Source organism: Malania oleifera, chromosome 1 (assembly GCF_029873635.1).
Source record: "Malania oleifera isolate guangnan ecotype guangnan chromosome 1, ASM2987363v1, whole genome shotgun sequence".
NCBI lineage: Eukaryota > Viridiplantae > Streptophyta > Magnoliopsida > Santalales > Ximeniaceae > Malania > Malania oleifera.
This window is the reverse complement of record NC_080417.1, coordinates 43,741,305-43,768,471: the sequence shown is the minus strand read 5'-3', so window position 1 is coordinate 43,768,471 and position 27,167 is coordinate 43,741,305. Positions and strand designations below refer to the sequence as shown.

At 35.0% G+C, this 27,167-nt stretch overlaps 1 protein-coding gene across 19 annotated transcripts; it reads left to right on the top strand.

Annotated features, from left to right (window-relative positions):
* The first annotated feature begins 232 nt into the window (after positions 1–232).
* LOC131160833 (protein ANTHESIS POMOTING FACTOR 1) lies at positions 233–26,661 on the top strand. 19 transcript variants are annotated; one of them, XR_009138143.1, is made up of 16 exons: positions 243–479; positions 2,889–3,013; positions 6,515–6,622; positions 6,727–6,818; positions 7,416–7,516; positions 8,504–8,604; positions 8,678–8,744; positions 8,877–8,976; positions 9,065–9,178; positions 9,294–9,431; positions 9,562–9,646; positions 20,238–20,287; positions 20,980–21,159; positions 21,272–21,433; positions 24,344–24,451; positions 24,532–24,857. XR_009138143.1 is itself a non-coding variant. In XM_058116720.1 (14 exons), the coding sequence occupies exons 3-13, from the start codon at positions 6,616–6,618 to the stop codon at positions 21,121–21,123; spliced, it is 999 nt and encodes a 332-aa protein (XP_057972703.1). In that variant the 5' UTR covers positions 243–479; positions 2,889–3,013; positions 6,515–6,615; the 3' UTR covers positions 21,124–21,159; positions 21,272–24,857. The 19 variants fall into 19 exon arrangements, 4 of the variants coding, with proteins under 4 accessions (XP_057972703.1, XP_057972726.1, XP_057972720.1 ...); XR_009138148.1 differs by lacking the exon at positions 2,889–3,013 and having other exon boundaries at positions 233–479; positions 21,272–21,444; XR_009138149.1 differs by having other exon boundaries at positions 233–479; positions 24,344–24,857.
* Positions 26,662–27,167: the final 506 nt, after the last annotated feature.

Below are 27,167 nucleotides of genomic sequence, written 5' to 3'. Positions count from 1 at the left end.
TTTGGTATATTTTTAATATTTTTTTCACTTTTTTTTTATAACTAAATATGAAAATAAGAATTTTTTAATATTTTTTTAAAATTTCAAATGGAGACTTAAATAGCTAGGACTAGGTGATTTAAAAAAAAAGTATTTTTTACTTGCTTGTGTTAATAATTAAATATTATTATTTTTTTAATTAAAATATTTATTTTCAACGATAAATGCTATAATCAATTTCTTTTTTTCAAGTGTCCCAGGCACTAGTCCTTTTGGTGCAACTCCCATGAGAATAGCGTAATGGCACTGGATAAGCAGGACGGCTAGGGCGGAATGGACTTATTTGCCATTTCCTCCTTCCCCACCCCGACGCAACCTGAGCGAGGGTCTCCTCCATCCACAACAACAGAGCTCCTCCTCCATCGCTAGTTTCTCTGCTTACCACCAGGAGATCGTTACGCTGGACGTATTCTCCTGCACCTATCTGTTCTCTCTACAAGGTAGTCTCTATCTTTAACTGCCCCCTCTTTTTCCGGCCAGATGCTCCCATGATTTGTGGGTGTTTTGCTGTTATTTGTGGTTATAGGGTTCCCTTCGTCCCGTGTCGCGCCTCTCACAGCATTTCATCTCTATTTATGTTTATGTTTTACCTGGTTTACCCAAGGATTGCTGTCTTTTATGCTGGATGATGGCTGGAGGGGAGTTGTTTCGTGCGTTAGTGTTATGTGAATTCAAATCTAAGATTAATTTTCGGACAAAAAATTCAAAAGAAATCCAAAATAGGTAGCTCAAAACAAAGGAGAAGGTTGGATCCTCATAATGAAGGATGAAACATGAGAATTTCAACCAAGGATTTGCCTAGTCATCTGTGTGTGTTGCAGTGCTTTGGAAATCAATGCTTCACTTGCTATGGAAATTCAAAAAGAAATTCAAAATTTCAAATCAATGCTATGGAACTAAGTTTGCCCAGAAATATGCACTGTACTGCATCAATTGCCTATCAGGGCTCCGGTTCTCCAGGGATTTGGGTTCAAACATCATTACTTGTGTGTTTTGAATTGAACCTTCATGCATCATTACTCCCAGGCTGCCTTTACATGGAATTTGGTTCGAATTTTGGAACCAACTCGCAGGCTGCCTTACTGGGAATTTGGAAACCAAGAATAGAAGATCATTTCAACTTTGTTACAGTTCGTCTTTTTTATTTTTTTCTTTACCAGCTTATTGTTTTCAAAACCATTGCTGAACTCCCTTGTCTGTCCATAGTTTGGTCGCAGATGTTATTTATGATCCACTGTGTTTCCCCCATCTTATTTGAGTTATTACCATTCTTTTCGACCGAAGAGAGACCGATAGATCTCCTCATTATCCATTAATATGATAGAAAATTTGTGGCTTCTGTCTTTTAGGATCTCACTGGAAATTCAATTTTGATGCTTCGTAAAGTCAAACTACTTTGTAGGATAGTTTTATTGAAATTCAATCCCTTTAATTTTTACAAGGCAACGAGAGATCTGTTTGTTTTGTTCACTTATGATTATGTTACTAGTTGCATATAATGGCAATATGGTGAATACTGATGTATAAGAACAGATGAACATTTTGAAAACTGGATTTGTTAAAACAGAAATCTATGCATGCTCTTTCATGGTGTATAAACTGAACTGTGAAGTTTGTCATCAGATGAGAATACAGTTATGCATAATATCTTGATAGAAAAAGAGCAAAAAATAATTCTTTTGATAGATAATGGATTCAATTAGAGACAAAGATCCATTAAAAATAATACTCATGAATAGTAGAATTATGATATTTGAGTGGACATAATTCTAAAAAGGGTGAAACCTGCTCTGAAAGTGCATTCTTAAATGGTTATTTATTTATTAAATATATCATCTATGCTGGAGCTATTTATGTTAATGCCACAATAATTGCATAAATCATTACATTGTATTCCATTTAGACACATTACAAGCATATTATATTATAAATTACATTGCATCTACTCTGCTCTAACTTTGGTTGTTCCACCTACTTTTAACTATATATTCAGTGGTTTTTTGCTATGTTATGATGGTTTGAAATTTTCAATTACTGGACATGCATTTTTCTTTTTGTGTAACATGCATATGAAAATCTAACTTATTTTCATTTTGTTAGAATGGACTGTTGTCATAGGCAACTTATTGGCAACCTTGCCATAAAAAATGTTAATGTTAAAATCCTAACACTTTCTGCGGCCTCATTTGCATACCTAAATGAGTTTGAATGAAGACGTGGTGAGAATAATGCTTTGAATGATACAACCTATGCTAGGCTTCTAGCATGGAGAGAAGAGTTGGATCATATAATAAATGGATGTAAGCATAATTGTGTATGGGAGTTCAGGATGAATAGGAATGCCTTTGCTATACTATGTCATTTGGTAAATTAGAAGATGATAATAGAAGTGTGATCTTTGAGGAGCAAGTGGAATTTTTTTTCAAAAGTATTAGCCCACCACAAAGTTTTTGTCAATTAGGTTAAACATAAGTAGGTATGCCCATCAAGTGTTGAAAGCAGTTCTTCGTTTGTAAGATATATTACTTGTGACACCAGATCCAGTTCCAAAGAACTGCACTAATGAGAGGTGGAGGTGATTTAAGGTATCTATATATACTTATCACTATTTCATTGTAGTATTTTCAAGATAAAATTTAATGTGTTTTGTTTGTGTAGAATTGTCTATGAGTTTAGATTGGGACATATATTGACTAGAATGTGCCTTTTGAATGTTTGCATAATGGGTCAATTACATTAGAAGATGATAATAGAAATGTGATTATTGAGGAGCGAGTGGAAATTTTTTACAAAGTATTGGTCCATTGCACAAAGAATTGAAGCATTCAAGTGAGCTTTTTTTGGGTCAGGTGAAACAATAACTAGGTATGTCCATCGACTGTTGAAAGCAGTTCTTCATCTGTAAGATAGATTACTTGTAACATCAGATTCAGTTCCAGAGAATTGCAATAATGAGAGATGGAGGTGGTTTAAGGTGAGTGCCCTTACGTACCATCACCATTTCACTGCAGTTTGTTTAAGATAAAATGTAATGTGTTTTATTTGTGTAGAATTGTCTAGGAGCGGTAGATGGTACATATATTGATGCGTATGTACCAGCAGCTGATAGGCCTATTCAATGTTTGCATAACGGATTGATATTTCATATTAAAGAAAATGTTACATATCTATGTTATTTTATCATGTTAAATTTAAAGGAAAATGAATTTATTCAAAAAATATTTCAAGAAAATGAAAATGTTATATATTGTTGTCTTTGACTAGTTTCATGTGTAAATATGATATTTGGGCATGGGAAAACAATTCATATTAAAAGACAATTTTGTCATTGTAATGTTTAATTTAAAGACAAAATAAATTTATATATCTTTTTGTTAAAGGGTATATTGGTCTTTTGAATGGTTAGCCTATTCAATGGGTATTATAATTCAACGTTACAAATCTTTGTCATTTTCAGAATTTTAAACATTCAAAAATTAAATTTATTCAAAAAATTTAAAGAATTATTATCCTTTCACTAAGATCGTATGCAAATATAATGTGGATAAGGGAATAATATTCCATCAAAACGCATTTTTGTCATTTCATAACGTTTAATTTAAAGAAAAATCAATATTTTATGTCTCTTTTTGTTAAAGGGCGTTTTAGTCTTTTGAATGATTGGCCTATTTAATAGGGTTGTATTTCAAACATGAGATAGGATAGGATAATATCCTTAGTCCAGTCCAGTCCAATCCTGTCCTGTCTTGTTTGGATCTATAATCCTTAGTGTGAGGATTAGTGTAATCCCAAGAAGGGGGGGGGGGGGGGGTGAATTAGAATTTTAAAAACTTTTGCTCACTATTTAACCGATTCACCAACAATATCAAGATTAAATATAAAACGTGTATAACAATCACAACAATATAAATGTAAGCATACACGTGTGGAAAATTAAAGAGAGAAGGGATAAAGAGAACGACACCGAGATTTATAGGGTTTGGCTATACCCGCCTACGTCCTTGCTTCAAGCAAATCACCCAAGGATTTCCACTATCTTGCTCCTTTAAATTAGGGCGGAGTTGCCACTACAATCCCTCCTTACACATGGAGAAGCCTCTCCAAGCGATATCCCCTCGCTCGGTACAGTACAAACCGTAATCCCTCCTTATAGGCGGAGGAGCCTCTCCAAGCGATATCTCCTTGCTCGGGTACGGTTCACACTGTAATCCCTCTTTATAGGCGGAGATACCTCTCCAAGTGATATACCCTCACTTGGCACAGTTCAAAACCCGAACCGCAAAGAAATGAATGAGAATAAAATATTTGCGTACAATGAATACTCCTTCAAGAGCTGATTTGTACAATCAAAAATATTTCTGAATGCACTCTCAAATGATTTGAAATATGAAGCTTGGTAGAGTATGGGTATTTCTCTCAAAAATATTTTTGCAAGTAAATGAGAGTATGGAAATGATTTTTCTCAAAATAGACTTTTGGAATATCAAAAGTAAGAAGCTTTGATGTAATAAAATGTGAGTGTAAGAGTATACCGAAAGCTTTCAAAAATAACTCAAAAGATTTTCTCCAAAAGAGTTTTCAAAAGAAGAGTAGGAGACATTTGAATTTGATGCTCAAAATGAGTTTAAAAAATGAACAAGAATAAAAGATTATTCAAATAAGCGCTCAAGATGTTTTTCTAACCTTCTCCAAGTGTTTAAGGTTGGTATATATAGGCAAAACCAAGATATATCCGTTATATGACTGTTGGGGCTTTAAAATATATGTTTATTTTGAAAACTAGTCGTTTTCCAGCTGTTAAAGAGCTTTTCCCAAGTGGTTCGGTCGACTGGGGCGTAGATCCGGTCGACCGGATGTCAAATCCGCGAGTTTCGGTTGACCAGAGTGAAGATCCGGTCGGCTGGATTCTGGGTTTTCGCTGCGGACACCCTTCATCTTTTTTTTGCATAACTTTTTATATACAACTCCAAATTGTACGTTCTTGGTATCAACAGAAAGCTTAGAAAAAGTCACACAACTTTCATGTTGAACATATTTTAAGATGAGAACTGATTGATCGAGAAAATCGCTCATCAATGCGACGGCAGAAACATGAAAGAGATTTTGAAAAACTTATTTTGGAGTTTTTCATTCCAAAAATGATTTTACACTTGAAATAATTTTTGCACATTTGTAAAATGATTTTCCATGAAATATAGAGTGCCTAAGGTCAGTTTAAGGTCATATGAGAGCTTCACATTAAATCAGATGATATATGCATGCACGATTGAACCCGAGTACGATACAATTGAAAAATGTACGTCTTCAAGCTTTGCTCTTCAGATATCCATGGAATGCGCCAAAAGATGTGCTCGTTTAAGTGCTTCATGACTTCTATTTTGCATTGGTCATTTGAGCTTTTTGAAACTTAAACCTGTTCATTCACTTAACGCACAAATGAGATGCTGTGATTTGTCATTATCAAAATGGGATAGGACTCAAAAAGTCAACAATTTCCCCCTTTTTGATGATGACAACATAGGAGCAAAATGAGGTCAGCCTGACAAGGCTCCCCCTTACAATGTGCATAATTTCAAAAGAATAGTCAATATAATTTAAGCATATTCAAATTGAAGACTTTAGAATTTTTCAAGTTGAGAATTTAAGTTCAGTTCAGTTCAATTGCACGACTTTAAAAGAATGTTTAGTTAAGACAAAGTCACTTGATACACATGAATGATTCTAGTTATATAATAAGTATTATGTCTATGTTTTAGCATTACTGTAATTTAAAAAAATAGAGATAAGAACAAATAGGCATAGTAGCTTCTTGCTTGAAATCATTTCCAATTTTGAAAAAAAAAAGGCAGGAGGATACAAGTTATAAAAGAATTATAAGAATTTTGCTCAAAAATTTTTCCCCCTTTTGTCATCAGCAAAAGGGCTAAACATCTCCCCTTTTCAAGAAGATCATTTAAACAACAAAGCCCTTAAATGTTTTTGAACTTCATGACAAAGATTTGAGTTTGATAACATTCCAAATATCACATGTCATGAATGCCTATACGTGCTGTAAATTTCAAAAAGATTTTAACACAAAGTTCAATTAAGCCTGATTTTTCTGGTAAGCATTTAAACATAGATCAAGTCAATTTTGTACTTCAACCAGAATGAGCAACCATATAGATCCTAAGTATATCAGAAGATTTTATGCTAGATCATATGGCGAAGCCTAGAACAATTGTGCAAAAGCATCATAGTTCCACCTAACATTACTGTGAGCAAACAAAACAAGTCATTATGCTTTAAAAACACATGCCACAGTATGCTCTAAGTATAAATCTAAGCCAAAAATTGGGTGAGCAAGAAATATGGAATTCTATTCAAAACATACTTTTATTAAATTGAGCACTTTTCCTGAAAAGCACTTTTCCTTCTATACTATTTAAAACATAAAACCAAAACCAGATTGGGTTGAAATTTCTCATACTAGCAGGCTGATGAAGACACTGATGGATAGGGTTTAGCCCCCTTACCTCTGCAAGTCTCATCATCTTTCTTGGAGGAGACAGCTTTGGAATTCAGAATTAGAAAAAAATGGCAGGTGGGTAATCAGTCAGGTCGATGTTGTTGTTCTTTGATTTGGTATGCCTTCTTCCTCTCATGCTGTTATTGTATTTTTGTGTGTGTGTGTGCGTGTGTGTGCAGGGGGACAATCTGAAAAGGAAGATAAAGTTTCATTGGAGCTGACTGAGGAAATCCTTCAAAGTATGGAAGTAGGCATGGCTTTTAGAGATTATGTAATTTCTCACTCCTCTCTCTCAATACTGTTATCCAATACTTCTAATGCGTTTTTGCTTATTCAACAATCTAATTTTGGGTTCCTTGTATCTATTAATTTTTATTTTGAGCGATTGAAAGTTAGTGATTTAAGAATTCAAAAACTTGGGCGGGTTTAGGGGATTCTAATTTATTAATACGGCGTTTTGGAGTATGTGTGAATTCAAAATTGTGTTAATTTGGATAAAATTCAATACAAAACTGTGAAACTTTATTCTAATTCACAGCCACAAATTTGTAATACCAAATTGTAGCAGTGGGGAAATTATGTTAACAATTCATGAATAAGATGTGGGAGGGGGCTTGATTGTCTTCTTTATTGTCAGTTAAGATTTCAACTACTTATTCTTTTTAATTCTTTTCCACGTTTATTTTACTGGGCGGATGATTGTGGGAGCTGATACAGTGAGGTAGAGATTTTTAAATTTTGTTTTGTTGGTTGTAGAGGTTACAATGATGCACTGACAATCATTGTATCTGCAGCATACTTCACTATCATTTTGATCTTTATTTGGGGTTGTTAAACTTGCATACTGATCTACTGATTACTGTCACAGAATGGTAGAATCAGTTCAATGGATTTTCATAGAACATCAAATTTTTTGGTGACCGCCAGTGATGATGAGTCTATTCGTCTCTATGATGTCGCCAATGCAACGTATGCCTCTTATTCTTGATTTTGGTTCTGAACACTGTTTCTTCTGTTAGCTTTGAAGTTAGATCTGATATTTGCTGGTCTCTGTTCTGCTTCTTGTTTCATTGTCTTCTGCATCTTTCTTTGATTAATTGAACTATTAAAGTCACTGTAAGTTTTCAAAAATGTATTAATTTGACTTGGCTACATGCTTCTCCATGATTTCTGGTTGTGTGGAGAAATTCTGGACACTTTTCAATAGAGGAGAATTTGTAGTTCGATAATAATTGAACTATGTTTAAGTTTAGGATAAATTTCTGTTATTAGTTTGAAAGTTTGGAGAAAATGTGAGGATAATTTAGGATTCAACAAATATGGTAAGGAAGGATTGTGATATTTTTTTACATATATTGTGGAAGTTCTTGTGCAAGATTGTAAGAACTAAGAAGTAACTATTGGAATGCTTGGTCCTTAGGTTTTAATTTTATGATTTTTAGAGCTGAATAATTTTGCTACTGTTATTTTCCATAGACATCCATGATTTTAAGACATTGAGACTGAAATGAAAATGGTTGATATGATTATTTTCTGTTTTTTCACTTGCTTTATCAACTATCAGAGAAGTGGGTACTGTCACAATAGAAGATAAATTTAATAACATATCTTTTGTCTCAGTGTTACAGATTTCAGAAAGCAGGTGCCTGATCAAATTTGAATAGACTCAGCTAACCCATTGAACTTACTAAATTCTTTGATTAAAGTTGTAGTTGTTTTAGCCTGAAATTTGCCGTCTCTAAGTTGTTGCAACTGTGAAAGTATGTGCAGCAGTGCAGGGCTTTAACTGTTTCAGCTGGATTATTCTTAGTACATTTTTGCCACCCCACAATACCACACACTAAAAAAAGAAAAGGAAAGAGCATACTTGTCTTTTATGCTTATATACAAATTCTCCTGGCTATTTATGATTATGGGTATGAAAAAAAATTGAGAAACCTTGTATGCTATTTACAGTTGTTCGAAGACAATTAATAGTAAGAAGTATGGTGTTGATCTGGTTTGCTTCACTTCGCATCCTACAACTGTTATATACTCCTCCAAGAATGGTTGGGATGGTATGTTCATCAGAATGAATTTTTCACAGATGTTCCATCTATTATATTTTATTTATACTGTGATTGGTTTCAGAATCGCTTCGGCTTCTCTCATTGCATGACAACAAGTACTTGCGGTATTTTAAAGGTCACCATGACAGGTATGATTTGTCCCTGCATCCATGGATTACGACAACATTGGCCTTGCTTTTTCTCTTGATTAGCTTCTTACATACCCACTTGCACTGAGCATATCTGTATAAGAATGAATTTCCTCTTGCTGTTTTTGATAGGGTTGTCTCACTTAGTTTGTGCTCTCGAAAAGAATGCTTCATCTCTGGCTCCCTTGATCGTACTGTTTTGCTTTGGGATCAACGGGCTGAGAAATGTCAGGTGGTGGCTTTGAGGTTCTGATGCTCATTTTGGAATATAATTTTTTTCTTGATAAGTGAAATCTCTGATATATATTTCTGTACAATAGGGTCTTTTACATGTACAAGGAAGGCCTGCTACAGCTTATGATGACCAAGGTCTTGTCTTTGCAATTGCCTTTGGAGGATACATCAGAATGTTTGATGCTCGCAAGTATGAAAAGGTTAGTAGCTGATGTCTTAAAATGCTTGAGAGGTTCAGAAGTTGCACAGCTTGTTTCACTTTTGAATGACAACTTTATACAAGACTAATTTGGTGAAATTTGCATCCTTTCTAAGGGTCCTTTTGACATATTTCCGGTTGGAGGAGATTTTTCTGATGCAAATGTTGTTAAGTTCAGTAATGATGGGAGACTTATGCTTTTGACAACCATGGATGGACATATTCATTTACTTGATTCATTTCGTGGCACACTTGTGAGTTGATTATACCTGAATAGTCAAAAATAGCATTCACATGAAATCTCAAACATAGATCTTGAACTTCTGGTATTTATACTGGCAAGAGTCTTGCTCTAATCTGCTTTCTTTATCGCTGTTGATCTAGTTATCCACATACAATGTAAAACCAGTTTCAAGTGATTCAACTTTAGAAGCATCCTTCAGCCCAGAAGGAATGTTTGTTATATCAGGTAATGCAAGAGTCCCTGCTGTTTTAAATGGGAGTGAAACCTCACATTGTTAATCTGAATTTTCCCTATTTTTTGATGAGATATATTAAGGTTCTCAAAGACTTAGACAAACTTGTTATGTCAACCATTGAACAATTCTATGATTTTTGGGAGGAAACTGTATTTATGGTGGAACGAATATACAAGGACGGCAAAAAATCCTTCTAAAACAAGAATATAGACAAGAAACAGAAAAGGAAAAACAACTAAGGAAGACGAAGTTAGCACCAAGATCAGAGAAACCACTACCAAAGCATCCAAAATAGAAGACCCAATGTGTTGCCGAAAAAACTTAATCCTGTCCCACCCATATGAAATTATTAGACATAAAATGATCATGGAAAACGCAAGACACTGCACATATCCATAATCTCTTCACTTCCTTTTTAAGTCATCAGCAAAAAGTCTCCAAAGTGTCAAGACAAACCTAGCACATGAAATAAACCAAAAAAGCTCATTCCATGAGCTCCAAACAGCACAGCAGTGAAGAAAGATGAGCATACAACACACTATTGTTGCAACACATCGCTCGAGACAAAGTGATGGATGACAGAATAGTAATAGAAACAGAGAAAAGAAAATTAAGGATGTGAAAGAAAAAGGGAAGAGAAGAAGGAGAAAGAAGAAGAAGAATGGCGAGAAAGAAGAAGGAAGAAGAAGAAGAGGAAAAGGGCTAGCTGAAATCTGAATTCAAATTTGATTTTTGTCTCATACATTTCAATTCCATAGCTTATATGTACATATTTATATACCTTACAAATAACTAAAACATAGAATTCCACTCTTATCCAAAATAACATAAATTACATAACATAGGCAAAAGATCAAATACATGCTCATTGTCCTAAATAAACAACAACAAAAACCAAGCCTTAAGTCCCACTAGGTGGGGTCGGTTACATAAATCCTTTTTCGCATATTTAGACGATCATGGACAATTTCTTACGACAAATTCAGAGCTATTAAATCCTTACTCATTATCTCATTCCAAGTTATTTTAGGTCTATCCCTACCCTTTCTATTGTCCCTCATAGTAATTAACTCACTCTTCCTCACTGGTGCACTATGTGACCTACGTTGCAAGTGTCCAAACCATCTGAGTCACCCCTCCCTTATCTTATCTTCTATAGGAGCTACCCATAACTTACCGCGAATATGTTCATTTCTTAATTTATCTTTCAATGTTATATCACTCATCCATCTAAGAATTCTCATCTTAGCAAATTTTACTTTTTGGATATGCTATTTCTTAGTTGCCCAATTTTCTGATTCATATAGCATAGCTGGTCTTATAGCTCATTGTCCTAAATCTATGCTGAAAATATAAGTATGCTGAATATGTGGTCTAAATTGTGTAGGCAGTCCTCCATCATACCCTCCCAGCTGAAAGAAACTCAACAGAGAGTACAACTATAGGTATTGACCTTGACTCTAGAAGCTTAGAAGCCCCCTAATGAATAGCATTTCAAATAAGCCATGTAGCATCTGAAGTGATGCATGTCTCCATTGAACCGAGTATAATGGAAAGTCACCCTTTGGAGAAGACACAAACTCATCATCTCATATAGATTTCACTGTGTGTTGTGTGGCTGAGACATGGAAGGAACCTGAGGAATTGCTCACCTTATATGTGTATTAGGTGACAGAGTAGGAGGTTTAAAGGTGCCTTGGTAAGGTGTTAATCATCCACATTAAGACCTGAATTTATGGTCATATGATCAGATAAAGTAAATATGCATTTAGGTTCAAGTTTCTTAAGGATGGAAATTGGGCCAATGGTATGGGCGTAGAAATTTTTAAAGGAATTTCCAAGCGGTGTTAAGGTCTAATGTAAATAATGGGATTATAATCCACGTTAAATTCTCTAGCCTGATGATGCCTATTTTATGAGTTTGTAGTCCATATTATGCATGGCAAGTTTTTGTCCAACCTCAGTGTGCAGCTCATGGATGTGACGAACAAAAAGTGGATCTGATGGCAAAGGAACAAGATCAAGGAGTGCACAGCATTTGTAATTGAATACCCGCTTAGGAGGACTCTTAACTTGTTGAACATAATTACTATAAGCAAATAGTGGGTAGCGTTTTACCGTCAAGCGAACATGATAAAACATCAAGTGAATCCCATACATTTTGCAAAATGTCTTCCAGAAGTAATTGACAAACTTGATTTTCTGCAAGCCATGCAATTTGACTGCCTCCTTAAAGAACAAGTTGGCCATAGAGGCATTGGAGGCCTTTCTACATGGGATGAAATGTGCCATCTTGGAGAACCTATCAACTACTAAAAGTATGGAAGCATGTCCAGGCTTTTGTTAGGAGTCCAATAACAAAATCCATGCTCATGTCTCTCAAAGGCATGTGTGGTAGTGAAAGAGTGGTATAATGACTATTGCTTCAACTCTTAAATTTGGCTAACTAACAAGTACAGCATTGAGACGCTATGTTGGCAACAGCCCTCCCTCTTCTAAGATGGCCAATAAAACCTTCCTTCAACTAAAGCAATGGTGTTATGCCTTCCGGAATGAAGCTAACATGTTGGCATGCATCTCTCTAACTAAAAAATCTCTAAAAGAAGTGTGAGGAATGCATAATCTAGTACCCTCAAACAGTTTAATCTATCAGTGAGAAAGTCTACAAACCCTGTACATTGGTCCTTGAGCATGTGAAAAATGAGCCCAAAATTACTAGATTATCATCCTTTAAACAATCAATCCAATGACCTCGACCCTCATGTTATGGAGAAGAAATGCAACTCTATTGAGGCCAATTGTTACCTTATTCACAACGCTGCAATGATGTTTAAGCTAATAAAGGTATATTCATCAAGGAACTTTGCCCAACCAGCATCCTGCACACTTAACTCAAATATTGCAGAGTAAGATGGTCAGAAAATATTACAAACTCCTAAAGGTAGCAATAATATCTCTAATCTTGGAGGGATCTCACCACAACAAATAACTCTTTTTGTCATATTTGCAGCATATCTGTTTAGCTTCAAATGGTTCACTGAAAAATGCTATAGGATGTCCCTTACAATTCCTAACTCGACCTATGCTTACCCCTAAACCATCACAATCATTTTCAGGGACACTACTAAAGTTGGATGCCATGGTACATGTGTTTCAGCCATCTTTTGCTTAATTTCTCTAAAGTCTCTAGTGGCTAAAAGGGTCTAATTAAACTCCCTCACTTTTTAAATGGGTGTCATAATGGTGCCAAAAAGCTATAATTTTACTGGAATCCATTGATATTCCTCATGCGAAAACCCTAGAACTACGAAAGAGCACACTTGATTGCTTAAAGTTGCACTTTTTGAGGTTAGCTTGAGGTTAGCGCACAACTTATCTTTCCTCTCAAATTGATAAAGGAGTGAAGATGTACCAAATGCTCTTATCTAGTCATACTATAAACTAGTATATGACCAAGATATACCTCTAAGAATCTCCCTGCGAATGGTTGCAAGACATGTCTTAATCCTTGTAAAGCTGCATGGGGCATTGGAAAGTCCAAAGGGCATGATCATCCACTCAAATCAACCCTCCTAGGTTTTAAAGGCATTTTCCCACTTACCTCCTAGTCTAATTCTAATCTGGTGATATCCCTTATGTAAGTCAATCTTGGAGTACCAACTAGAGCCAGCTAATATCTCAAGTTTGTCTTCAAGTTTAAGGATAAGGAACCTATATTTTATGAGTTGATGGTGAATTATTGTTGCACACCTTTTAAGATACAATCGCTTGAGGTTGGAAGGGTAAGTGCTGCACATGAACGAAGGTATGTTTCACAAAGCCCTTCTCGAAGAGCTCTCCCACCCACCTATTCAAGTTAGCATGCTCCTTTGAGTTCATCCTATAATGGGGCTGGTTAGGCTATTTGAGCTTGGGCCACATCTATAGCATTCTAAATGTTGTGCACTGGTGGTGCGTAATTAGAAGCTGGTACCATATTAGAGAATTCAACCAACAACTCCCCTACTGTTGGTGAAAACTTGTGATAAGTCAATGACCCAGAAGCAACTTCTCGAGTTTTGACTGCTAGGAAGCACGTAGTTTTTAAACTCTTTCACTCCTATGATCTAGCAACTAAATATTTTTCTTAACAGGGACCTATAGGCTAGCTTTTTCCTAAATGCAGGATCCCTCGGTGTAGCCTTGTAGGTTTAGTAGTGGCCAAAATGATCTTTTTGTCTTTGTACCTGAAGATAAGTGTTTTCCTACCACAATTGGTCAATAGAACCATGGTGTCCTAAGAGGATATGGGCCCCATCCATCTGGAGTACATCACAATAAATTTATAATCTTCCATTTGGGGTTCTGATGCTGATGGTGTTTGGAAATGAGGGGCACTGCTGTAATTTGGGCAATCTGCAGTTTGATGACAGTGCTTCGATTTTGCAATTTTCCTTGGTTGCTTCATGTAAATTGTTGGACTTCTCTAGTTTGAAACAATGTTGGCAGCAATGGAAGTGAATCAAAGTGGTTCTGATCTTCAAGAATGATTAGAGGAGTTAGAGCAGTGAGTGTATCAGTTACACGGGATAACTTTGGAAGATTTTGGGCTGAACTGAAATCTGGTCTGATACCAAACTGATGCAGGACAGAATAGTAACAGAAAAAGATAAAAGATACTAAGGGAAGAAAGAAAAAGAGAAGAGGAGAAGGTGAAAGAAGAAAAATGGATGAGGAAGAATAGGAGGGAGAGGACTGCATGAGAGATGGGGGAAACATTTTCTGAAATCTGAATTTAATCCTGAGAACTGTCTGATACACCTCAACTACCATAGTATATATCCCCTACAACTAATTAAAATCATAGTTACAAGTTAAACTCAACATAGCAGAAAATTTGCGACACAAACAAAAGATCTAATACATGCTTATTGTCCTAAACCTATGTCAAAAATGATTGCTTAATCGGCGGGCAGTTGTCCATCACAAAGCCTCGTTAGATCTCTTAATATACAAGAGATTGTTGAAAGTTTGAAACTCTATTAATGATGATCGTAGCCACACAAGCTTTAATCTTTAAGAGGAACCTTTAAAAAATTGGAAAGGGGTTTGGGGAACTGATCAAAGAGGAACAAAAAAATTTACAAATGCACACACTTGAAGCATCCAAAATCCAAATCCTGGTTTCCCACTCGTATGAAGGTTGAAAAGAATCCAAAAAACTAAGAAGCAGGGAGAGCTCTTCACCCTCCTTTGTTGTTGAGATTCCCACAGAATTGAAATTCCTTGGAAACACTATTCTCCTTGGTAACTTGAAAAGAAGAAAAAAACATTCGGACTCCAGCAATGCAGAACAACCAAGGAAAACATAACAAAAAAACTGCTCTCCCACCTAAAAATGGACTTGAGAACTGTTGTGAAAATTCGCAAGTGCACGAAATCGTAACAAGTAATATAGTGATAAAGAAGGATGTCGAACCCATGATGACTATTTACCTATTAACTATTGAAAATTTTCAAATTCTAAATTATTTGAAAATCAAGAAAAGTGGTGGATTTTGAATATGAAAAATAAAATAAAAGCAAATAAAATTAAATCAACTACTAAAGAAGAAGATTTCACCTAATAAGAAAACACTAAGGCATCCGAATCACCTAACCAATTCAATCCCAAATCCTAATCATGCAATCAATCAATTATCATCCTATTTGACAACGAAATATTCTAACTTATCTAAGACCCTATCTCGAGTAGAATTAGAATTACCCAAAATACAATAACCTGTGATATGTCTATGCGAATTTAAAAGCATTTGAGTACATTAAGATTAATAATATTTCACATAAAAGTCGCACAAATCACGCTGGCACATTCTTGTCTTTCATTCAATTCATGGCATACATCATACGAAGCTAAACTACATGCATCATCTCTTGAATTAACATGCACAACAAATCATTCAACTATTGGCCAGATAATTGAAAGCATTAAACTCAATGATGCATACTCAAAAGGAATGATAAAATTATGATCACATAGAAATAAGATTCAGAATTTTCATGGAGAGGTTACATCGTAGCCTTAGCAATAGCAATAACAATTAGCTTATAATAGATTCAAAATAAACCATAATGATTCTAGAATTCATAATGAAAATTGTACAAAGAGAAGATGAAAGAATTAAAAATGAAACTGTATGTAGATCGAGAATCTCAATCGTCAACAACTCCAATTCGGCCTCCCTCTTCTTCTTTTTCCAAGCTTTAAATTCCTCTAATGGTGAAGAAAATCCTCCACTTTTCTTCCAGCTTCGAATCCCCTCCTTTTATAAAGCTCTGGTCATCTGCGGCCTTGATGTGCGATTTTCTTTATCAAGCTCTTCCCATCTTCAAAATCCTTCAACATGAAAGTTGTGAAATTTTTTTCTTAACTTTCCATAGATACCAAGATCGTCATTTTTGGAGTTTTCTAGCAAAAGTTATGGTCCAAATACTGAAGGGTGTTTTAGGAAATTTGGGAGAGGAATTTGAGTTTGAGAAGGACTCTTGATGAAGGGAATTTGAATTTGAAAAGGAAAGTTTCCTCCTTATCCCATGATTCCTTTAATTTATTTATTCCTAAACAAAAATAAACAAAATAAATCAAAAATTTGATAAATAATAAAATCAAACACAAACCAGCATAAAAATAAGAGTAAAAGTATGACAAAACTTGTATAGAAATTAAACACCTCAAAATACCCCCAAACTTATGATTTGCTAGTCCTTGAGCAAAAAGAAAAAGAGAATAAAAATTAAACAAATAGAATAGGTTGATTTCTCACAATGATTGCCTCATGGATTGCATAAAGAAATTGATTCAAGGAAAAGTCTAAACATTTTAACAAGTTTTTAGATTAATTCAAGAGCATGCTTAGGTTTACGTAGAAACTTTTGAGTGTGTGTGAGTAACCAATCTCAACTTGCTACTCCTATTAACTCGGCTCAATTTATGCAAACTTGATTGAATTATGATTGATTTCTAGGAGAATGAGCTTCTCGAACTTCATATGCCTATTTTCAAATCAACTCTCCACTAATGTAGTACAAACACACCACAAAAGATCAAAAGGTCTTAATAAAAACATGTAATGTTCGACTTAGGGTAATTGCAAAAGAAAAAAAATGGTATGATATTCCAAGCAAGAAAATTCAACACAAGCTTCACCAATGAAGAGAAAAAAAATTTACATTCACTTCCTAGAGCAAATTATGAGCAATTTATTCAGTTATATTTTTTTTTTCTTTTTTTTTTTTTCAATTCCACAACCCCCAAACTTATTTTTTTCGTAATTTGGGTTCTTATTTGTACTATTAATTTTTTTTTTTAATAGAACAACAAAACTTGCTCTTGCTCTCTTAGCTTTTTAATAAACTTTTTCTCTTCTCCAATGACTAAGCAAATAAAAAATTTTCTTAAAAAGGTAAGATGAGTGTTTATGGGTTAAAAGGTGTGGTTAATGTGAGTTAATGAAAGAAAAATGGTCAAAGTGTTTAGGGCTCAAAGGGGTGGCTAGAGATAGATAATTAGGGTAGGCTAGAAAAGCTCAAACGTTCCAAAGATGGTCTGGATAATTTCTTTAGTGGTATGCTGCCTAGGATTTTTCCTCGAGAGATTATCAAATAGGTTCTGGAGTTCAATGAGATCTTAGTAAATATCTAATTCACATAAATATACTCCAAGCCAACAAAGCAACTTATTGATCATGGTATTGTGCAAAAGTGTTTAAATGAATTTAAATAAATCAAGCAAACACAAAAATTAAGCACAAAACAGGACAAATTTAGCATTTTCCACAAATCCAATTCAATTTCAATCAAGTAATATCACAGGCTTGAGATCATCAACCCAAAAAAAAAGAAAAAACAAAAAGAATATATATATAAACTAAATAGATACTCTAAAATAAATTAACCCTACCCCCAAACTTAAAGAAAACATTGTACCCAATGTGAAGAATCAAAAGATATGAAAAAAAAAAAAAGGATAAAAATAAACTTCCCTGAAAAAGTTGCATGAGTGCAATGGTAGGTCTTCTAATGCTAGAAGTAGCTCCGGTGACCAAGGGAACAACATAATCTCCCAGTCCTGTTTCCAAGTTGATCTTCCATTGCTTCGTTCTCGGTTGTGGAATCCTTCTTCTCCTCCTTGTTCAGATGATGAAAGGTGCATTCAATTTCAGGGTCAAAAGGTACCAAATCCAAACTTCAAGTACATCTCATGCACAACTCGAGAAGCTTGAAAATAAAAGAAAAATGAAATAGAAATAAAATTAAGACTAAGATAAAGAAAAATAAAATTAACCTAGAAATAGTTGGTATCAAAAGTAATTGAAAATAAATAGTCGTCATCAACGGCGCCAAAACTTCTTGTGAAAATTCGTAAGTGCGTGAAATCGTAACAAGTAATATAGAGATAAAGAAGGATGTCGAACCCATGAGGACAATTTACCTATTAACTATTGAAATTTTTCTAATTCTAAATTATTTGAAAATCAAGAAAAGTAGTGGATTTTGAATCTGAAAAATAAAATAAAAACAAATAAAATTAAATCAACTAAATACTTAAAAAGAAGAAGATTTCACCCAATAAGAAAACACTAAGGCATCTGACTCATCTAACCAATCCAATCCCAAATCCTAATCATGCAATCAATGAATTATCATCCTATTTGACGGCGAAATATTCTAACTTATCTAAGACCCTCTCTCGAGGAGAATTAGAATTATCCAAAATACGATAACCCGCGACATGTCTATGCGAATTTAAAAGCATTTGAGTACATTAAGGTTAATAATATTCGCACAACTCATGTTGACACATTCCCATCTTTCGTTCAATTCATAGTATACGTCATACGAAGCTAAACTACATGCATCATCTCTTGAATTAACATGCACAACAAATCATTCAACTATTGGCCAGATAATTGAAAGCATTAAACTCAATGATGTATACTCAAAAGGAATGATAAAATTATGATCACATAGAAATAAGATTCGGAATTGTCATGGAGAGGTTACATCTTAGCCTTAGCAATAGCAATTAGCTCATAATAGAATCAAAATAAACCATAATGATTCTAGAATTTATAATGAAAATTGTACAAAGAGAAGATGAAAGAATTAAAAAGGAAATTGTATGTAGATCGAGAATCTCAATTGTCAACAATTTAAATTCGGCCTCTCTTCTTCTTCTTTTTCCAAGCTTTGAATTCCTCTCTAATGGTGAAGAAAACCCTCCTCTTTTCCTCCAGCTTCGAATCCCCTCCTTTTATAAAGCTCTGGTCCTCCTCCCTTCTTATCTCCCCAAAACAAGATCATCCAAATCCTCTCCTTTTCTGCTGCTGCCTTGATATGCAATTTTCTTTATCAAGCTCTTCCCATCTTCAAAAATCTTTAACACGAAAGTTGTGGGATGTTTTCTTAGCTTTCCGTAGATACTGAGATTGTCCTTTTTGGAGTTTTCTAGCAAAAGTTATGCTCCAAATGCTGAAGGGTGTTTCAGGAAATTCGACTCTTGATGAAGGGAATTTGAATTTGAAAAGGAAAATTTTCTCCTTATCTCATGACTCCTTTAATTTATTTATTCCCAAACAAAAATAAACAAAATAAATCAAAACTCTAATAAATAATCAAATCAAAGACAAACTAGCATAAAAATAAGATTGAAAGTATGACAAAACTTGTATAGAAATTAAATACATCAAGAACCATCTTACATGGCAAGGAAAAGGTGGAACCTGCAAGATAAATTCCCAAGAGCTCTTATGAGACACTTTTACCCTGATCAAAGGATGCTTCTCATAATCGTTTCCAATACAGCTGCAACTCCTACAGTGAACCTTAAACACAGGCAAAAAGTAAAGAGGTCTAAAGGAAATACAAGCCTGGATTAACCCCTCTCCCCTTCTCTCAGAAATAAATAAATAAAAATTAGAATGAAATAAAATAAAAATAAGAAAAAAGAGTCCCTTTCCATGCATATAAATGCTTAGAAACCTTGGAAGTACTTAGAACCCAAAATTATGTAGAAGGCGGATTGCCAAGACTAGATAATTACTTTGTTATTTTGCTGAATGATCGGCAAGTGCATGCATGTATAAATTTCCAGCCACCCTCCGAACACCAAAAGTGATCGCATGTGTTTGCATGCTTGTTTGTCACAACAGTGTTGTTTCCATTGAAATTATGTCTCCTGCATAAACTACATGTTTCATTGCCTGCTTTATTCAAGAAGTTGAGTCCATCTGTGTGGCACCTTAATTATTTTTTCGAGTTAATTTTTCATGTTTCTGTTTTGTTATTGGAATTTCTTCCCAGAAGTGCAAAAAGGTGCACATGCGCATCACCATACTTCCTTTTTTACCTTTCAAACGCCATCAAATGGAGATTAATGTCTCCAGAGTTTTTACTATTGACCCAAGAAGAAAGAAAACCTATAACATGGACCTTGTTGTCTGTATTTAATTGGTTTTTATCCACTTGGTAGTGAGTAAACCTTACTTATTAGCTTCCATGGGGGGCTTGACATTGACTTTTTTGGTCTCTGCTTGTTGGCAGGTTCAGGTGATGGAAGTGTCTATGTTTGGAGTGTTCGAAGTGGCAAAGAAGTATGTTAAGCCACATTGTTTGGTTTCTATGTATTTGAAATTTCTATGATGTTTATTTTCCCGTTTCTTCCAAAGTAGTGCTGTATAGTAGGTCTCTATATTGATGCTTGTTAGGGTGTGAGGTGGTCTATAGGGATATTAATATACTGCTGCTCAGGTTTGGCACTTTTTGGCCATAATCCTGCTCTTCTACATGGTTTTCCCCCAATAGGATATCAAATATTAGTCATATTTCACTTATTTTAATGCAAATAGTAGTGAAAGACATTGCTTTGATATAAATTAAAGAAACCCTTAGTTTTCATTCTATTGTTATTTTCTTATTTTAGATGTTGAAGAATCCTTTCAACCTTTAATGACTTTATGTAAACTAATATTATGAACTTTTCGATATTTCAATCTTTTTGTGTTATTGTTTTCTTTGTAATCTTTTTGATTGCATAAAGACAGGGAAAAAATAGAAGGTTTGTGATGCTGCCTCAGAACCTCCAATTCCTAATTCTTGAGAAACTCAAGTTTCTATCTTTCCTCTTGCCTTCGTTGTAACCTAGCAGGCAATAGTGAGAAATGCTTCAATGCACTTGGAAATCCTTCTTGCTGAATGGTTTTAATCTCTGTTTATCTGTGTGCATATGGTCCTGCTTAATTATGTATTATACTGCCTATAATACTTGTTCTGATAATCTGTTCAGGTTGCAAGTTGGTTGAGTACAGAAACCGACCCTCCCCTCATAAAATGGGCTCCAGGAAATCTTATGTTTGTAACTGGCTCTTCTGAACTTTCATTTTGGATTCCAGATCTGTCTAAATTGGGAGCGTATGTGGGAAGAAAGTAGAATACCCACAGAAAAAATGTTTGTAATTTTGTTAAGGTATTTAACAGGTTTGCCATCTTTTTTCTAGTGAATAACTAGTGAAGCTTGAAATTTCTTTTTACTTTTCCTTTTCCCCCTTCTGTTCTCCATCAACCTGTGTGGTTTGCAGGAAGTAATAATGAAAAGACGGGTGCATGCACTCTGGACAATGGGTTATCCCTATTATATAGAGAAGTTGCTGGGAATGGTTGTGGATACACTAGCTGTTTTCTATCCTGGGTACTGCATATTTTTCATAGAACTGGCTCTAATGAGATGACCTGTAGTTCAGGTACCAAAAATGTAATATTCTATAGCTTGAGATCTTTTAGTTTTATGTAGTTGTGGATAAATGCATTGTTTAGACCCATTTTTTGCCACTATGTCATCTGCAAATATTTTATATATTATTATTTTGGTCTGGTTAAGTTATATTGGTCTGAATCTAAGGTGTACTAGTAATGATATGCTTCTTACTCTACTCGGCATTTTACTAATCATAAGCCTTGATCCACATTTTGTAAGCTTATGAAGCTTTGTATTTGTTAGTGAGCAGCTTACTTCAGTCTCTAGTACACGGCAGAAGTATCATGAGTTTGGTAATTAGTGGCATGGTTTAGTTATCGAACACTGACACATATATCGATAAATCTTTGGAGACATTTTGCAACTCAAGCACTCAATGAGGTCTTCTGTTAGCTAACCAAATATTTTGTGTGGTATAGGGGCCATAGAATCAAATTATAGGGCCTGTCCAGTTGTGAAGAACAGTTCTTATTTTGTGTTTCCATTCTTCCAAAGAATATTGCTTTTCCACAACCAAACAGGCCCATATATTTTTCTGATTTTTTTATTCATTACATGAGGACATGCTGTCCCAAATGAAAAAACAAAGAGTATGGATGACTCATTAATATCTAAATATCATTTCGCATGAAAATTATGATGTGTGTCTGTGCGTGCGTGTGAGTGGGTGTGTGGCATGGTATTAAATAACGGGTAATGGAAAATCATTTCTCCGATTCCGTTACAGGCCACATTAGCGGTGAGCAGAAAATTCACATGCGTAACAGCCGTTACACTAACATTACAGCCTGTAACGTCCATTACGACACGTTACAGCCGACAGCCCCTTACACTACTGTGTACCTTCCTTATCTCCTCGAATCTGCTCCATTTTGTGTCTTTCCCCATTGTCTAGCTCCTCATTTGAAGCCTCCAAAGAAACGAAAAGCAGCTTCGAAGCGTCGATTTGTTGTGCTGTTCCCTCTTTCACTCTTCGTCTCTTTCGTACAGCTTCAATCTACTGATCTGAAGCTTCAAAATCCCCAAAATCAGCTTCGATTTTTGCCTTGAAGGTGTTCTTCACTGTTCGCAGCCATCGCAGGTCAGCTGAATGGCATTTCATCTTGAAGGTGTTTCAATTTTTCCCTCTTCATCAGTTAGTCTCCTTCGTCCAGCATAAGAACCCAAAAATCAGCTTCCAATCTTCGATTTGTCGCTTGAAGGAGCTGTGCTCTGCAGGTCGCCTCCATTCGCAGGCTCGCAATCGCAGCTCCAAAAATAAGCTTTGAAGCCTTCGATTCCCCCAAATTTTGGAGGCTTGCAGGTTGCAGCTCTCTCGCAGCTTCGGTGGGGACTTGGGAGTGGGTATGTTTCTTCAGTTCTTCTACTTCATTGGTTAAATGTTATTGTAAATTATCAATTTATTCTAAATTAATAATTTAGTTTATTTTATAATTTCAGTTTATATTTATTATTTAATTAGTATGCAAATTTGTAAAGGATTATATAAGTAGAATTTATTAATTAAAATAAAAAAAATAGTATAAAATTATTAAAACATAAAATTTATAGAGTTACTTAGAGAGTTAGAGTACAGATTTAGTAAAAAATATTAATTAATGTTCTACATATTTATTTATTTTAAATACCTTGACGATTAATAATTTAATATTATATCTAAAATTTATAATAAATTCTAATTTCTACACAATTAGTCGAGTCTCAAGTGACTGAGTACACTACCATTTAAATAATTAATTTGTAAGATTTACAATTCCATATTTATTTTTTCAATTGTAAATTTTAATATAAATTATTGTATTGTAATATAAATTATTCAGTCTATTGACTCATTTTTAGTAACTTTATGTTTTTAATTAATTGATTCTTCATTTTAATTACATTTCTATATCTTTTTTACCCATTAAACTAATGCAAACTTTTAAAAAATGTCTTTTTTATAAACAGCGCACTAAAATTAATATAAAAATAATAATGCCTATTAAAAAACATTTGTAGGTTGAAAGAAAGTTGTCAAAATTCATTAAAAATCATGCATTAATGGATTTCATGCTTATTTTTTGATTTTGGCGTGGTTGTGCATGAGTGAAAAAAATTCAAAACCGTTACGCTCGCTTCCTGTTACATAACACTTGCGTCTCCTGTGTCCTGCGACACCCACGACCGTTACGTGACGTTACCCACGATTTCGAACCATGGTGTGTGGCACATGTACTATATAACTAAAAAGGTTAGGAATGCAAATTCTTGGCACTCGACTAAATCTGTATGAGCAGTGCAGTGCCAAGTGCATCAAGTGTTGGTCTTTTTCAAGTCCCGGTGTGAATAGACATTTTACTGAAATGTTTGGGACATATTAACCCCTTGCAGTAGGACCTATGGCTATGAAAGGAATGGATAGAGTGCAATAGATGTAAAGGAACCCTCCTAGTTTCTTTATCTATTGGTGCCATGACTTTCATTCAATTTCTTACATATTGTCTTTAGAATTCTTTCTTCGGAAGTTAATTGTGTCACAGTTCTATGATTATGGCAATAAACCTTCATAATTATGGTGAATCCATTGAACCAATATAATTTGCAATGTCAGGAAGCCTGAGTATGACCTGCAGCATTAGCCTATCATTAAGAATGCAGCATATAATGACATACATTTAACTAAAATGAATGGTAATCAAAATGTGTGCTTGACCTAATGCCTTAGATTTAGGGGAAAAAATAACTTGGTCTGACTTATGATCACCGCTAGAATGTTTGTTTGATATAGATGTCATTTACTACTAGTTAGTATTAAGAAAGGAGGTAAAAGACTCAGGTTAAATCATGTGTTTTTCTGACTCTTGTTGTTTTGAACGAACCTAATGTTTTTCTACTTCTAAGAAAGGTTGGATTGCAGGGATCCATTCAGGTGAGGAAATGGACTAGCTATCTGCTTGTTGTAGCTTTAGTGCTTTGATGGAAGAAAGAAGAAGGGACTGCAAAGAAGAATGGCTAGTCTTTTGACGTGAGTTGCTTTAAGGCATGACATCTTCTGAGTTCCTTGCTTACTTTGCTGCATTAACTTTTGAAATGATCCCATATTAGTTTAGGAGGAGGATTGTAGCCTACCGTTTGATGGATCTGCTTCTAGTCCAGCTGGTGTACTGAGAATTAGATCAATTCCTTGGGTGGTGCATTGTTTTGAAATGTTACGTGGGAATGCTGTCCAAATTAGATACAGGAAACCTATATGATGGAATAACTCTCAAATGTTTTGTAAGTGAGACAGTTAACATGTTGGGGGTCTCAATCCTCAATATTGACGTGATGGTTGGTGCGGTGTATGTGTGTCGTATTATATTGCCACCACAAATTGTTCTGAGATTTGTTGAATGGAATTGAACAAAATGTAAGCCTTATTATTGAGGTCATGGATGGTTATATTTATTTAACTATTCTAACATATCAAATTTAAAAGTTATCTTTAGATGTTGGGTCTTAATCCTCGATATTGGCGTGGCATTATGTTCGTGTGCCCGTATATTGTAATGTATTGCCATTGCAAATTGCTCGGGGCTTTGTTGGACGGAGTTGAACATATTGCAAGTCATATTATTTTCCATCATAGATGGTTATTTTTCCTTTAGTACTACGATCTGCCAATTTAAGTTATTTTAAATTTAGGGCAGCATCCAGCAGATCTTGATTATCTGTTGGATATGATTTCATTTATAGTTAATGCATCCACAATGGTTTGTCTTTCATCCCGGGATGAATGTTTAATTGAATATATCTCATAGATCTAAATGTCCTTTGTTGAATGGAGTTCAACAAAATGCAAGTCTTATTATTTTGGTCAAAGATAGTTATTTATATTTAAATATGCACTTTTTGTCAAAGGATGCAACCTATGGAAACGAGGGAATCAGAAGCATGCCAATTCTAGAATGCTATAATGAGTCACACTGCTCTGCCTCTGGTTAATTTCAATAGGGGCATTGTGTAAAAAGTAAAGGGCAGGTCCAGAATCGCATCAATCCTTCTACCCACAGCCCTTTCCCGGGAAAGTAGGCGGCCGTATCTTTAATTGTCTTTGTTTAATTCCTCTGAAAAGATGTACTTGGATCCGTATGGGAAACACCTGTTCATTTTTTTCTTTTGTACAACAATAAAGTTGTTTTTGCTAATGCTCATCTTCCTTTTTTCTTTTTAAAATTTTTGGGGGGTTCTGTAAAGTGGCTTTCCCCTTCAAATTTTTGTAGCCCTCTATCATGAATAAGTTGTTCCATTCTAGTTTGCTACTCTCTCTCTCTCTCTCTCTCTATGTTGCACAAACTTTTGAATGCTGCTGTCTGAAATAACTTGCTGTTTTGTGGCTCATATTCCAAGAAGGCTTTACTTGAAGTCTTTAAATACTAGGAATCTGATGTGAACATCTATACTCTATAAGTTATCCTGTATTTAGGAACTTAGCTTGTATTTGGGGGAGTTAAAAGAGTATGGAGTACTTTACATTGGAACACCAATACAAAATTATAGTAAATTTTATACAAATTAATACAGATCTAAAAATTCGACTTTCAAAATTTATGCTTTCAAATAAAATTTTTAATGTTTCAAATTTAAATTTTGATTTAACTGAATTAATTAAACTTGACCAAAATGCATTGTAAATTCGTACTGGTATTCATTCAATTTAAATCTATGATTTTACAGGAAAGTAGCTTGTTCAGCGCTGGAGAGCAAACTCGAGGAGTTAGCTAGGGATGCATGTGGATGTAGGACACTGTATGGGTACGTGCATACAACAGCAATGCAATAAAGGGGAAGAGCAGAATGATGAAGGCATGGCTGAGCTGAAGTTATTAGCGAGAAGGGGAAGTGAAAGGGATAGCAACAGGATGCGAGTAAGTTGGAAGGCGTGTGGGGGAGTTGGTTTACCCTAGGGAAAACTTGAGCCACACACCAGCTGTGCCCAAAGCGGCACAAAAAAAATTGGTGAAGAGCCTTGGAAAGAACAGTATTTGCATGGGAGGGGAGAGCAATGAGTGATGATAATTGATAGGGTAGATGAAGATGAGCATGCCATGGCATGGCACAATGCCTGATTTTACTCACAAGGGGCATTGCGTACTTGCAGCCTCAGAAAGGTTTAAAGATTTCCTTTGGATCCTCGAACCATAAATCTCCACATTATCTGTTGTCTACCAACTTGGGAAAAAGAAAGCATTTGTCCATCTATGGTTTTCCTCACCTCTCTCTCTCTCTCTCTCTCTCTCTCGGCCCCCAAGGGCAGACCCCAAAGGGCTCAGTGCCCTAAACGACATTAGGGGTCATCCAATGCCATAAAAGTCTGGGAAAATGTCAACCCCAAATAAAGGAATGCATCCGTCCAAAATCTCATTGATTGGGACTTTTGTTTTTTCAAAATGCAAGGCTGTTCATGATCCACCCCAAACTAAAGGACACCACAAATATTATTGAAAATATATGTATTACTTACCCCTATATCCCATTTCTTATTTCATCATTTCACTCGCTTGATTGGAGATGCTCTCATATGTGTGCACGCCATCCCAGCACTTCATCCCCACCGTCCATTTCAGTAGATCAGGCTTCCTGATCGCATGGTTCTCTCTCTCTTCTTATTTCTCCATATATATATATATATATATATATATGTATATATATATTTATTTATTTACAAAATATCCCCCAAATGCATAGTGCTTAATTATTCA